Source organism: Glycine max, chromosome 9 (genome assembly GCF_000004515.6).
Source record: "Glycine max cultivar Williams 82 chromosome 9, Glycine_max_v4.0, whole genome shotgun sequence".
NCBI classification, from domain to species: domain Eukaryota; kingdom Viridiplantae; phylum Streptophyta; class Magnoliopsida; order Fabales; family Fabaceae; genus Glycine; species Glycine max.
Genome location: NC_038245.2, coordinates 49,347,020 through 49,362,091, shown reverse-complemented (window position 1 = coordinate 49,362,091; position 15,072 = coordinate 49,347,020). Strand labels below are relative to the sequence as shown.

At 32.6% G+C, this 15,072-nt stretch overlaps 2 protein-coding genes across 2 annotated transcripts; both read left to right on the top strand.

Moving 5' to 3' along the window:
* Positions 1-3,542: 3,542 nt before the first annotated feature.
* Positions 3,543-7,923, top strand: LOC100804290 (alpha-galactosidase 1). Its single transcript, XM_003534586.4, has 15 exons — positions 3,543-4,336; positions 4,656-4,714; positions 4,914-4,970; positions 5,102-5,136; positions 5,270-5,373; positions 5,466-5,541; positions 5,633-5,691; positions 5,817-5,882; positions 5,965-6,048; positions 6,500-6,564; positions 6,653-6,735; positions 6,839-6,929; positions 7,208-7,257; positions 7,350-7,490; positions 7,618-7,923. Exons 1-15 carry the CDS (start codon positions 4,167-4,169, stop codon positions 7,708-7,710), a joined length of 1,233 nt encoding a protein of 410 aa, XP_003534634.1. The 5' UTR covers positions 3,543-4,166; the 3' UTR covers positions 7,711-7,923.
* A 3,899-nt stretch (positions 7,924-11,822) lies between these two features.
* LOC100499644 (FERONIA receptor-like kinase) lies at positions 11,823-14,896 on the top strand. The gene has a single exon (NM_001250727.2). The coding sequence runs from the start codon at positions 11,895-11,897 to the stop codon at positions 14,583-14,585; it is 2,691 nt and encodes an 896-aa protein (NP_001237656.2). The 5' UTR covers positions 11,823-11,894; the 3' UTR covers positions 14,586-14,896.
* The last annotated feature ends 176 nt before the right edge of the window (positions 14,897-15,072 follow it).

Genomic DNA, 15,072 nt, shown 5'->3' with positions numbered 1-15,072 from the left:
CCTCCTCCAAAGTCAACAAATTTCTATTGCTTACAATTTTTTATTTTTTATTTTCCTTTTCAAAATATGTTTGTTTATTTTCATCCAAACTTTAGATAGTGCTTTAAATAATGTTTAAGCCTGAAATCGATTTTCTTGATTTTTCAATTTATTTTTTAGAACTAATACTGACAGCGATTCCAACTATTTACTACAGAATGAGATCTGTTCGTTCTATGTAGATGTGGGAATGACTTGATCAAATTGCTACAACGTTCAGACTTTGACCAACTGATGACCTTAAGACAATTACGCAATTGCCCGTTCATATAGAGTCCTCCAATGCTCCCATTCAAATTCAATTAAGTGATTAATTGTGAGTTATGAATTTAAAAAAGAGAAGAAGAAGAAGAAGCATTAATTTGTGCGTAAAGTGACTTATTGATTTAAACTGGATTATTTTCATAAGATAGTTTTACTTTAAGTCAATGGTAAATAAACATTTATATTCTCTTCTCACCTTGAACGTTTTTCTCAATCTAGAGGAGTTAAATCTATCATTCAATTATGACTATAATAATTTTTTTTGAAGGAATTATGACTATATAATAATAGAACTCGACTTTCTGTATATAAAAAAAAAAAATAGAACTCAACTTATATAGTGGAGCCTAGTATAGTTAACTTATATATTTCATACCCTAAAATTTTAAAAAAAATGTTTTTAAAGAATTATAATTTTGGGGTATGATTTTTTTCTCTCCTGTACGTTCTCTTAAAATTACGTTCAGAAATTAAAGTTTAAAATATAAGGATGAAATTGTAAAGTCGGAGATTAAAATAATTTTCAGGAAAAAAATATTAAACCCAATATATAGTATACGTGATTAAAAGGATGAAGTAAAATAAAAAGAAGATAAACTAAATAGGCAAGAATTGCCTCTTGCCTGTCATTCAAGAGATTTAAGTATCCTTTATGTAACATCAATGTCAATTATATATGAAGTTAGAATAATAGTTGTGCAAGAAAAAGCAAGTGGCACGGTTTCTTTGAAAGAAACATAACTCAACACAAGTCACCCACACAAAAGAAACAAATACTGTAAAGGAGAGACAAGAAGAGATTGAAATGAACAAAAGAAAACAAAAAGGCGATAGGAAGATTTGGGAAGTCAAATATGCATCCTTAACTATGAAATTGCAAAGGAAGGGTGCATCCTCAAATCATACTATTTGGCTGTATATATTATGAGTAGGGTTCACCATCATACTACATATACTTCCGATAATTGAGGCATTATTAAAAATATTGGATTTGGAATGAAATATAATCATAAAAGATTGAAACCTACCACGTATGCATGTTTGAATTAACTGATATGATAAGAAATTATTTTAATTTAATAAATAGTGCTAAGTTTTCGATAACAATAAGTAATCTTAAGTTTAAGTTTTAAATGTGTAGTAAGGTTAAATTTTTAGTTTAAATTTTTTTATCACTTATAATAATTTTATCATTTCTTCAATTTTTTTATCAAATTGGAATGAAATAATTGAATATTTATTTAATTAAATGAATTTTTAGCTTATTTAAATAATTGAATCTAATCTTAAGCATAAATTTATTTATTTAATTAAATTAACGAGATTGATTGAATATTTAGCTAGTGAGTTCAAATAATTCACAAATAACTTGGTTGTTCACATTTCTCCCCATGAATTAAACTCAACATACTAATTAACCTGTAACAATCACAATTCATACACACGGGTGATTAATATTTTGTAATTTGTTTTCTACTTAGGATTATTTTTTTATTCCACATTTACTAATATTTTATTATTTGCTTAAGATTTTTTTTTAATTTGCATGTTGTGTCATTTACTTATTAAAGATTATTTCTTAATTTGCAAGTCGAGTCATTTACTTCCTTGTTTATTTGCCTCGAAAAAAACTGACTTCCTTGTTTATTTAGGATATTAGTATAAAGAGGCATGAAAGTGTTCGCAAAATTGAGAGGACAAAAAAACGAGAGAGATCAAAGAAAATGTCGTGAGGGAGAAATTTTCTTTAAGATTGAAAGAAGTAAGAGGAGTAGGAGGAAAGGTCTTGCATTCTAGTATCAAGTATGTGAAGGGGAGAAACCACTGTGCAAAATTAAAGGTGCTGAAAGGAATCTGGTTGAAGAAAAGTGTCAAAGTAAATCCAAAGACTTTTTTTTTTGCTTAAATGCAAAGACATTCTAAACAAGATTTACAGGAAAGAGATAAGTCAACTTAATTAGAGTTTATGTTTCAATTACAGCAAGAGGTATGATTCTTAATTCATTTTTGCATTCTATTATCTGGTGTAATAGTATATCTTAGAATCATGTAATTACATATATTAATTCTAAAGCACTAATATTGAACCATGCAATATTATAATTCCTAATTCAAATTTTGATCTCTCCTCTCCCTGTGTTGTGTATTTCACACACGCCTACCCATTCAAATAACTAAAAAAACATATTTTTCAACTATCTTACACTGCCATTGATTTATCTTCTTAATTGTCTATCCATTTCAGTTTAAAAGAAACTTTATATGATAATTTAAAATATTTATTATAATATAGTTTATACACTTAAAAATATTTTCGCATAATAAATTTTAATTTTATTTATATATATATATTCCAAGACTAAAATACTATTTCAACTATATCTTTGACACGACTGAAAGGACAATTCCTATAAGATTTTTTTTTTCTTTTGGGCAGTTAAACTGTTAAAGTTGAGATTTAAGAGGAGGACAATGGAAAAATTTTACAATATAAAACATATAAGTCACAAACTCAAAGAAGAACTCATGGTAAAATATATAGATGGCTAGCGGTGGAAACTCCATAAAATTGTAAGTACTTTGAACATTAAATAAATTTAATTTTAAAATATTATTAGTAATGATTAATTGAAAATTGTCTTAAATACAATTCTTAAATACAAAAATCAAAGAGTTAATAAAAAAATTTAGTGACAATTTTTTTTTGTCGATAACATTAGAGTAACAAAAAAATTTAGTAGCAGATTTTTAAAAATTAAATATAAATTATTTTATCACTATTTTAAAAAACTCGGCAGTAGATTATTATAAAATTAAAAAAATAATTACATAACAACCCATAATTAGAACCAAATTCAACAACTTCAAATCATAACTATTATTTATTGTTTATTGTTTAAAAAATAAAATCCTCCCCATCATCTTAGTATAATTTCCACCGACTGCTCTACAGTCTAGATAGTTCCTACAAACCAAAAACAACTGCGTTTGGTGAATAAAATATTGGGATATCCTTATCCTCTGATTTCATCAATCATGCATTGGTCAAAAAGGAAATCAATGTCCCACGTTGTGGTCCTCTTTTGAGTACAATTTTTGTTGTTTTTATTTTTTCATCCCTACACCAGAACCTTCATTTTTGAAATGCAAACATTACTTTCTAATTTTCAATGGTAACCAATAATAACAATAATTTCCTAAAACAAATAAAAGTCATATTCTATAATAATTGTCACGATGGAGATGCATCTCTAATTAAGCACTGCAATTCTGCATGTGAAATGAAATTGAGTTGCATGATGACTGTGCAATACACACCATCCTTCTTGGTTTTATTTTCAACCTATTCTAAATAGACCTTAGATTGAGGTACATAACAATTAGTGGCCATTACTAATGGAATTTATACGGAGGATCATGCAGCTTAATTTGTCTTTTTTTCATTTTTTTTCTTTCAAGAAAATGATCCATAGTCCAGCATATAGGGGATGGATCTAACTATCAAAATTCTCTTGTACTAGGTCTTATAATATCGAGAAATTGTTATATGGTATAAGATTCTTATATGTTTTAATGAAATTTTGCATGACATACGATTAAGTCTTTTTAGTATTTCTAAATAAATTGAAAATCTCTATAATATATCCTGTAAAAAAAAACTCCATATCACAAGAAAAATGGTCAAGACCATACACATGATAGTACGTAGTAAACAATTTAATAATTTCTTGCGGCCAAATTGTATGTAGCACAGTTAAAAGCACAACCTAGGACTGAGGAGCACAATACTCTGAATAAATAGACAAGGGATCTTGTCTTTCTTACTGCAAGTGAAGAAGTGAAAAAGTGCTGAAGTGAACACAATGGAGAGAAGGGTTGGCTATGAGGTGCTGGTGGCTTTGGTGACCCTTTTGGTTTTCTCATTGACTTGTGTCACTGCTTCACCATCAGGGCCAACAAAACTTCAAGACCATGTGAAGCAATTCAGGGGGAATCTTCTTGCTAATGGCCTTGGTAGAACTCCTCCAATGGGGTATGTGTGTGATTTGTGTTCACTATCACTATGTTTCTTCTCAAGTGACAATGAGTGCTTTTCTCCCCTTGTGCTGAGAGTCTCAGTTTCACTGTTTATCACTCACAGCACTGTTCCACCGAGTTGTCGGTTTGTGTTGTGAATAGTGCTAGCAAGAATCTTAGGAAAACACTCTATTTCTTTTTCTCTAGTACCTAATTAATAAGTAGTTACAACTTACAACTAAACATAGCTCATTCCTGTCCGGTTCCAAATTTATACATCAAAAGATTTAACGATACTGAGATGTTATAGCTTATAACATTTCCTTTTGGTGCAGATGGAACAGTTGGAATCATTTCAGCTGTCAAATTAACGAAAAAATGATCAGAGAAACTGGTATTTGATCATATATGTGTGTGCAGTGTGCTTGTGTGTGTATTATGTGAATTTTGTATTTATCTATCATTATCAATTAATCATTTTACATAAAACTATGCTTACATCCGAGAAACTAGAATTTTTCTTTTCTTATTTAGCAAAGATCCATTTAGTTGAGAATTTAGTCTGATTGTGATTTTTCTATATGGGTTTACAGCTGATGCCCTTGTTTCTACTGGTCTTTCCAAGCTTGGATACACCTATGTTAATATAGGTACATGAAATGAAACACATAATTTTCAATTCTCTTATTATTATTAATTTATTATTTTTGTACTTTTTTACTTTGCAAAATTTCATAAGCACAAGCAGTTAACCTTAATCCACAATTTTCCATTATTGCAGATGATTGTTGGGCTGAATTAAATCGGGATGCTAAGGTATGGTTCTTATGGTTTTTACATGCTTCATTGCATTTGCACTTTCTTACTGTCTCCTTGAAAGTTCTCACATTCAATTAAATTTATTTTTCTTCAAACATTTTTATAGGCTATTGTTGTTGTATTGCTATAGGGTAATCTGGTAGCAAAAAAATCAACATTTCCTTCTGGAATCAAAGCTCTTGCAGATTATGTTCACAGCAAGGGTCTTAAGCTTGGAATTTATTCAGATGCTGGGTACATAGACTTAGCCAAACACCTAACCAAATTCGTTCCATGTGCTTTTTTCAACTACTTTTAACTAAGCTTTAGGTTGGTCAATTTTGCAGGTATTTTACTTGTAGCAAACAGATGCCTGGTTCTCTTGGTCATGAGTTTCAAGATGCCAAGACTTTTGCATCATGGGTATTAAACATTGTGCTCATTTCTTCATCTTTTTCCTTGGAACCATCATTTTAATGCACTTAAACAAATGGTTGTTTTGATTTATTTACAGGGTATTGATTATTTGAAGTATGATAACTGTAACAATGATGGATCGAAACCAACTGATAGGTAGTCATAAGTATATTTGCGTATTAGTGTTAATTTTATTTGATCAAATTGAATATTTTAACATTCCACTTTGTTCTTTACTTCTTTATATGTAATCTTGAAAACTATGGTCTTCATATGAATAGATACCCTATTATGACTCGAGCTTTAATGATGGCTGGTCGTCCAATCTTCTTCTCACTATGTGAATGGTAATTTTATTTGTTTTAATATTTTATTGCTCCACCAATTTTTAGACCTTTCCTCTAATCACATGTGCTTTGCTTGTTATAGGGGAGACTTGCACCCAGCTTTATGGGGTGCTAAAGTGGGAAATAGCTGGAGAACTACCAATGACATTAATGATTCATGGGAAAGGTGAACATTATTCATTTAATTTGTTGATTCAAATGGAGAAAAATTCTGTTGCCACTATCATGTGTCTGTTACTAACTACTCCTATTCAAATAACTTTTTTGTATAAAACATCTTCAATTTCATTGTTAATCAAGCTAATAACTTAGAAACTTTATAAAATTTAATTAAACGAGGTTGACAATAGACACATTGGAGTAGCATTAGACACTCCCTAATTGGTCTTGAAATGTGATCAGCAGGGTATGTAGCTGTTCACCAAAATTGAATTAATTAGGATTTGTAAAAAAATTGTATGAAATTTAACTGAATAAGAGAGATAATAGATACTTTGGAGTGACAATAGACACTCCTTGATTGATCTTGAAATGTGACCAGGCAGGGTATGTAGCATTCCACCAAAATTGAATTAATATGGATTTTAGCTAATAAAGGTAACTATTATCTTTGGCAGCATGATTTCAAGGGCAGACATGAATGAAGTTTATGCAGAGTATGCAAGACCTGGTGGTTGGAATGGTTAGAATTTCATTAACCTTGTGTTTTTCCGAAAGATATTTTCTCCAATTGAGAGTCACGATATCCATTGAACGTGTGAATTCAACAGATCCTGATATGCTTGAGGTGGGAAATGGAGGGATGACAAAAAATGAATATACTGTTCACTTCAGTTTATGGGCCCTTTCCAAGGTAATACTTTTATTCTTTTGTTTTCCAATATACTGATTTATGTTAAAGCATATATAAGGCTTTTTTCCTTTCTTTTTTTTCCTCATGCAAAGGTTTATTGCAGGCACCTCTTCTTCTTGGCTGTGATGTTAGAAATATAACTAAAGAGACCATGGAGATAGTAGCTAACAAGGAAGTTATTGCAGTTAACCAAGGTGATACATAATTAGGATCATTCTGTTATTTCTTATGAAAAAATAGTTTATGTACTAACAATATTAATAGTTTTTACACTGTCATCCAATAAAAAATTATCATATATGATATATTTATCGACCTTTACAAAAATCAATTAAAAGTCATAACTATCACGATTTTTTATTAGTTAACAGTATTAAAACATTTTACATTATCCGGCTATAGAAAATTAAACTAATTTCTTATTCATTGTAGTATACTACTGTTTATTAATATTTATCTCAAACATTGTCAGATCCACTTGGTGTACAAGGTAAAAAGGTTAGGATGGAAGGTGATGAAGAGGTTAGTTGAATTTGGAACACAACACATGATTTTGTCTCTTATGTCAGATGAAACAATACATTATCACAGTCATAGGTGACCCTTTTGGACAGATTTGGGCAGGTCCTCTTTCAGGGTACAGGGTAGCTGTTGTCTTGCTTAATCGTGGCCCTTGGAAAATATCAATTACAGCCAACTGGGATGACATTGGTATTCCACCAAAAAGTGCTGTTGAAGCTAGAGACCTTTGGGAGGTATTGTATTCGGATTCATTCAATCTTTTGTTTTTGTACTCTTTCTTGCATGCTTTGTAACTATGTTTTCATCACAATTTTGTTGGATACTTGTGCTATAACTTAAGGTATCTGCTAATGCATGCAGCACAAGACATTGATGAGACCCTTCGTGGATAAATTGACTGCCACAGTTGATCCACATGGGTGTAAAATGTACGTGCTGAAGCCACTGGCTTGAGTTTTCTGAAACAAATTTTTGGATTGCAGCTTTTGGAGTAACTGATGTCAATATTTGTTTTTCTTGCTGAGTGATAACTTGTACACGAGCTTCACTTCAATAAACCTTTTCATTTGCTTCTATTGATAGAAGCTTGATACGTTATTTAGTGTACCAGCTCAATGGAATCAGTCACTTAGATGATATAATAAAATGAAGCTGTTTGCATGCAAATTGACTTTAGTATTTTACTTTCTTACATTCCTGAAGTCTTTTGTACATGACTCGTGGAAAATACAGGACAGATATCACGGTTAGGGTAAACAAGATATATCTGATAATGGTTTTTAAGGTAAACAAGATAATGATTTAAGTACGGCTTAGTTCAAGAAATTATTTTTGATTTTATTTACTTTAGGATTATAAGCAAGTGTGCTTCGGGGTATTATTGTTCCAGCTTGGGCATCTTGGCCTTGCTCTATTGTTTGGGCTGCGTGTAGCCTTTTTCCTGTAAATGGTTCACTCTAAAATAAAAGAGAGAACCTTAATGCAAAGTTGCAATATCAATCTACACCTAAATGTGCTATCAAGCATCTGAATTAACTGGGATAAGAGTATTTCAGTTTAATTAATTATTTTAAATTTGAGTCTTCAATACATTATTGAGTGAAATATTTAGAAAAAAAATTACTCTCAATAATAATTCTATTCACTTTGAGTAAAGTTATCTCTAATAAAAAGTATCTTCATAAAAAAAATCTACATCTATAGCATTAAATCAAAAAAGAAAAAAATTTACACTTTTTTTTGTCAGCCAAAAAACAAAAAAAGTTTATGCTTGAAGCGTGGGCTTGAAATGAATTTAATTTCTATGCTGGTGTATGTTTAACTAATTAAAAATTATGAATATAACTTTTAAAATAATTATCTTAAGATTATTTGTACATGTCTGATTATTTGTACATGTCAATTTGTAGATACATATCAATTTTAGAGAATAATGTAACAACTTTTCTCGACCATGGATTTTTTTTTTCACTGTCTCACAACAATTTCACAATTGGTGAACAGCTTCAACTTCAACTTTTTCCACAGCCTAGTCTTTATTTGTTCTAAAGTACCAAAATTAATTGCCTGTATTTGTCAATGAAAAGATATGTCATGATATAATATATATGGGTTAAATTCATTTAAATGCAATTTTCAATCATTCATTAATTCAAAAACAATTCTACCTTACTTTCAAACAAAAGGAACACCTCTTGATTAGTACAGTTAATATGTTATGTTCCCTCTTCCCTCAGTCATGTAAGATTTGATATCTACTTTCAGTCCACTTCATATTTTGACCAGAGTCATACTCTCTACTAGCTTCAGTTAAATGATACTTTTGCGGTTAACATCCCTCTCATTACATTAAGTCTCACTTTCACCAGCTTTTAAACTTGACATCCCTGCCGTTGAATAAAGTCCATTTCTAATACACTAGCTACCTAACAACTGTCAGTGGTCATATTGTTACTGTGTGCCCCATTAGTTACAGATTACAACAGGCAAGATTGGGATTAAATAGAATATTCATTGTACATTAATTATTATTATTATACCTATGATTTTTTTTTAGAAAAAATCTTGTATGTTGATAATGACTTTAATTTTCCTATGTTTATCCATTCAAAACTTGTAAAACTATACTCAAGTACGTACTAGTCATACATAAGTTAATTTGAATCTGATATTTCGTAAAATATTTGTTTGGCAAATTAATAAACATGTATGCTACGTATAAATAAAATAAAATAAGCGTGTTGGTTAAAACTTAAAAGTATAGTATATAATTTAATTAAAAAATATATAAAGATAATACAATTCCTAATTACAAAACATTAGAAATAGAATATTTATTTTAAATAAAAATATTTAAAAAGATTTAAATTCTAACTATAGAATATATCAATTATATAATATAGATATGGATAGGGTCACACACGTGCAATTATATCCACAAAAAATTGTATGTAATTTCTCATGTCTAGATTCAAGCTCTTATTAAAGGATAAATACCTTTGCTAATTGTAGGTAATTTTTATGAGTAATTAAGTATTTTCGTTTGGTTTAAATTTGATTATCATCTCTAAGGATTAATTCAAGTAACGGATGGTTAATTCAAGTAATGCATATTTGATTTCTCTTAACTTTTAGATTTGAACTGTGTATACAAAAATTGTTGTTGTGAGGACAAATCCCACTACGCCGTAAATGTTGTCATCTGGAATGAAATTGTGTTCTATGGAGAATATTTCAATTAAGGTGAGAGTGACAGGAGAAGGATGAAAACGCGTTTGCAAGTTGTAACATACAACTGATATGCGCGTCCTTCTCATTTCCATCTGTTAGATACTGCTTTCCTCGCAAAACTCATCTGTCATCCAATCATCACCGTTTTTGAACTTCTATTTTTTATTTTCCTAAAAAGTAAGATATATTATATTTCAAAATTCACCCTATTATATTCAAGTACTTAATTTTAGAAAAAAGATAAGTCACCTTTTTTATTCCTTAAATGGAATGAGTTAAAGTGTTTAAAAAATTGTGCATAAATGATTGAAATTGTGAACTGTTTTGTTCAAGTTTCTAAATTTAACCATTCATTATTAACTTGATAGTTAATTATATGTAAACTTTCTTACTTAAGTTATAGCATATATAATGATTGGACTAGCATAAGTAACAAATTATATTTTCAAGGATTTTTTTTAATTTTCTTTATTTCAGAAACTCATAATAATGTTTAATACTTTCACAACCAAAATAATACTAATTTTCTGTTTAAAATTTTCTCAAACGCTAGGAATTATCAAGTATACATGTAATTATCACATTAATAATTAATGTTAGCATTTTAAAAAAAAAATGCATTGAACGTGTCATCCTTACAAATCCAAGGTCAAAATCGTCAAATCATTAGCAGGTGACCCCCTTCAACGAAGATTAACAGATAACTAAATCCATTTAATTATCATCAGCAAGCACTGTTTACACTGAAAAAACTGGAATATCAAAAGTCAATTTTGCAGAAGTGGAGCGCGACCATGTGGTTAACACTTAACAGTAAAAACAGCTATACATATTCCAAAGGTTAAATTCAAATATCTAGATCAAAGTAAGATTGCTTTAAAATTAGTAATAAAAATAAGAGTTTATTTAACTCTAAAATTATGATATTTTTGAAACTAAACGAAGAGCACCTTCATTCATTATATTAAGATAAAAGACAATTTGTACAGTTAGTTTGCGTAATTTTTTCTATAATAGAAAAAGATAAGAAAAAAAATGAGGAAAGTATTTCTCATAAATTAATTGATATTACCAAAAAAAAAATCGTAAGCTTTACGTTAACTTAAGAGTGTCATTAATGCTTTGAATCAGTATCTTAAACGTAAAAATGTAGATACAATGAAAGAAATTGTTGTTCCTAAAAATATGAAAAAAATTATTCTTCGATTAAAATTATAGTTTTAATTTTTTAGAAAATAATAAGAGACTTTTTAGAAAGATTAGTAAGAGATGCAATAGTATAACATTACTCCATTTACTATTTAATTATTTTCAGTTTAGTTATTGAAATATTATTATTTTCTCTTACAAGTTAGGTACGGTATTTAAGGTGGTTTTCAGTTTTGTAACACTTTCTCACTCCATCCTCCTCTTCTCCTCTCTGGTGTTTCCAGCTCCAAGCACCTGGCAAATCCAATCCAACCCTAAAAACACGGGATCGTTCTGCTTTGACTCACCGAGTTGCTTTTTTAGCTCTTCTTCCCATGGCATAAGGTAAATCAAACCCCTTCTTTCTCTTCCTTCACTACCCTCCAATATTCACACCATCATCCACACCCTGATTAGTGATTTTCCCACACCTTTCTTTGTTCACCTTGTTCTTCACTGCAAACCTAGTTCATCATTTTTTTTACTTTTGGATTTTGCTTATTTTGGAAAATCTGGGTCCAAGTTGAGCTGATCATAACCCCCCCACTTCCATTTTCTGATCTGGGTGTCTAAAAATTCAGATCTTTAGAGCAAATTTAAGGTCTTTGTTTGTTTTACAATTCTGGGTGTGCGTGAATTGTAATTCCATACAAGAAGTGTTTGCAATTGTATGATAGAAAACAAAGCAGGGTTTTTGGGTTTGGTTTTGGTTTTGGGTAATGATGACGAGCATGAATCGGTACTATGTTTGTGTTCCATTGTTTGTGTGCTTGGTATTGGCTATTGAACTTGTTGTAGCAGAGGATTTCCAGCCTACAGATAAGATCTTGCTGAATTGTGGTGGCCCTCCTAGTAGTACTGATACTGATGGCCGTGAATGGACCACGGATAATGGTTCCAAGTTTGGTTCCTCCACCGCAAAATCCGCCACCTCACCGGCGGCGACACAGGACCCTGCCGTCCCTCAGGTGCCCTACATGACGGCGCGTGTTTTCCACGCACCGTATACCTATACTTTTCCTGTGGCTTCTGGCTGGAAGTTCCTCCGACTGCACTTTTACTCCGCTTCTTATTCCAGCCTCAATGCATCGGATGCGCTGTTTGCTGTGGCAGCGAATTCCTACACAGTTCTTAGGAACTTCAGTGTTGCTCAGACCACCTTGGCTTTGAATTATGCCTACATTATGAGGGAATTTGCCATCCATGTGGAAGGGGAGAGCTTGAATGTGACTTTCACTCCATCTACCAATGCCTCGAACGCTTACGCTTTTGTTAATGGGATTGAGATTGTGTCCATGCCTGAGATTTATACTTCCACTGATGGAACTTTAATGATGGTGGGTTCAAATTCTCCTTTCCCTATTGATAACAGCACTGCACTTGAGTGTGTTTATAGGTTGAATGTGGGTGGGAATGATATCTCTCCCTCCCATGATACTGGTATGTTTAGGTCATGGTCTGATGACATGCCCTTCCTCTATGGGGCTGCATTTGGAGTTACCGAGCCTGCTGATCCAGATGTGAAGTTTGAGTATCCTCCGGGCACGCCAAGTTATATTGCTCCACTTGATGTCTACAGTACGGCCAGAACAATGGGCCCAAATCCCGAGATCAACACGAATTACAACTTGAGTTGGATCTTCAACATTGATAGTGGGTTTTCCTATCTTGTGAGACTCCACTTTGCTGAGGTATCGTCAAATATAACCAAAATTAATCAAAGAGTATTTGATATATTCCTCAATAATCAAACTGCTATGCCTCAAGCTGATGTTATTGCCTGGGCAAAGGAATTTGACCTTTCACATTCAAATGGGGTTCCAGTGCATAAAGATTATGTTGTATTTGTTCCTAATGGAGAACCACGGCAGGACCTGTGGCTTGCATTGCATCCGGATAAAACTGAGAAGCCCATGTATTATGATGCAATCTTGAATGGAGTGGAGATATTCAAAATTAATGACTCTACAGGTAATCTGGCAGGGGCAAATCCTATTCCTCCTCCTGTGCAAGACATAATTGACCCATCAACGGCTAGAGCATCTCATCATGGTAAATCAAAGAATCATACGGGCATAATTGCAGGAGGTGTTGCTGGAGGAGTTGTTTTACTACTTGTGGTTGGGCTATTTGCTTTTGCTGCATCCCATCGTCGTAGGCAAGGAAAGGATTCTGGTACAAGTGAAGGGCCATCTGGCTGGCTTCCACTTTCTCTTTATGGTAATTCACACTCTGCAGCTTCTGCCAAGACCAACACAACAGGAAGCTATGCATCCTCTCTTCCATCAAACCTTTGTCGTCATTTCTCATTTGCTGAAATCAAGGCTGCCACGAACAACTTTGACGAGGCTTTGCTTCTTGGTGTGGGAGGATTTGGTAAGGTTTACAAAGGGGAAATTGATGGTGGAACAACCAAGGTAGCAATTAAACGTGGGAATCCACTATCTGAGCAGGGGGTGCATGAGTTCCAAACTGAGATTGAAATGCTCTCAAAACTTCGTCACCGCCACCTTGTTTCACTGATTGGCTACTGTGAAGAAAACACTGAAATGATCCTTGTGTATGACTATATGGCCTATGGAACACTCAGGGAGCATCTGTACAAGACTCAGAAACCTCCACGCCCATGGAAGCAAAGGCTTGAGATATGCATTGGAGCTGCTCGGGGTTTACACTATCTACACACTGGTGCTAAACACACTATCATCCACCGTGATGTGAAGACAACAAACATTTTACTAGATGAGAAGTGGGTGGCTAAGGTTTCTGATTTTGGACTGTCGAAAACTGGTCCAACATTGGATAATACCCATGTAAGTACTGTGGTAAAGGGTAGTTTTGGGTACTTGGATCCAGAATACTTCAGGAGGCAGCAACTGACTGACAAATCTGATGTTTACTCGTTTGGTGTGGTTCTCTTTGAGGTATTGTGCGCTCGACCAGCATTGAACCCCACCCTTGCTAAGGAGCAAGTGAGTCTGGCTGAGTGGGCAGCTCATTGCTACCAGAAAGGCATTCTTGACTCAATTATTGATCCTTATCTAAAGGGAAAAATAGCTCCAGAATGCTTCAAGAAGTTCGCCGAGACTGCGATGAAGTGCGTGGCTGACCAGGGCATTGATAGGCCATCCATGGGTGATGTCTTGTGGAACCTTGAATTTGCTTTGCAGCTGCAAGAAAGTGCAGAGGAAAGTGGCAACGGTTTTGGTGACATTCACTGTGAAGAGCCACTGTACACAGATTCTAAAGGAAAGAAGGACTCTGATCCGGGTTATGATGGCAACGTGACCGACTCCAGAAGCAGTGGCATTTCAATGAGCATTGGAGGTAGAAGCTTGGCTAGTGAAGACTCTGATGGGCTAACCCCTAGTGCTGTGTTCTCCCAGATCATGAATCCAAAAGGTCGTTAAGGTTATGCAGTAGTAACAACACTTTCACTACATACGCGGTCAACCCACTCAAGTTCTGTAGTGCAATCTGCTTTCACCAAATTTGAATGTTACTCGTTATTCATTTTCTTAATATTGCTATTCCTTTGTATGTTGTTTCTAATTTATTATGATTATGTAAGTTGTAATTTGTGACCATGTTATATAAAGATTGAAGAGCAAACATGTTGTAACGAGGTTGTTATCTGAATTTTTTGAAACCCCTTTCCATCAAAGATTGATAAGAGACGTGAAAGGCAAATAATAAGTGTTTCTCTCTCTCTTTTTTTTAAGGAGCACTGCTTTGTTTGTCATAAGAATATAGGTTAAAGTCTACAAATAGTCACAAGATTAGGATCATAGGATTGATTTCCTTGAAAATGTTAAATTGCTTCTGTTTATAACTGTGTATTTTGTAGGACTAAATCATGCATGCCAAGTCACTATGCAATCAAATGGATATCTTGAT

Excerpts from the sequence above, each read along its gene's own strand:
- LOC100804290 (XM_003534586.4), top strand. The coding sequence starts at position 4,167 with ATGGAGAGAAGGGTTGGCTATGAGGTGCTGGTGGCTTTGGTGACCCTT. Across the intron at positions 4,337-4,655 it reads GGTAGAACTCCTCCAATGGG|ATGGAACAGTTGGAATCATT; the intron begins GTATGTGTGTGA and ends CTTTTGGTGCAG. Across the intron at positions 4,715-4,913 it reads AAAAATGATCAGAGAAACTG|CTGATGCCCTTGTTTCTACT; the intron begins GTATTTGATCAT and ends ATGGGTTTACAG.
- LOC100499644 (NM_001250727.2), top strand. The coding sequence starts at position 11,895 with ATGATGACGAGCATGAATCGGTACTATGTTTGTGTTCCATTGTTTGTG.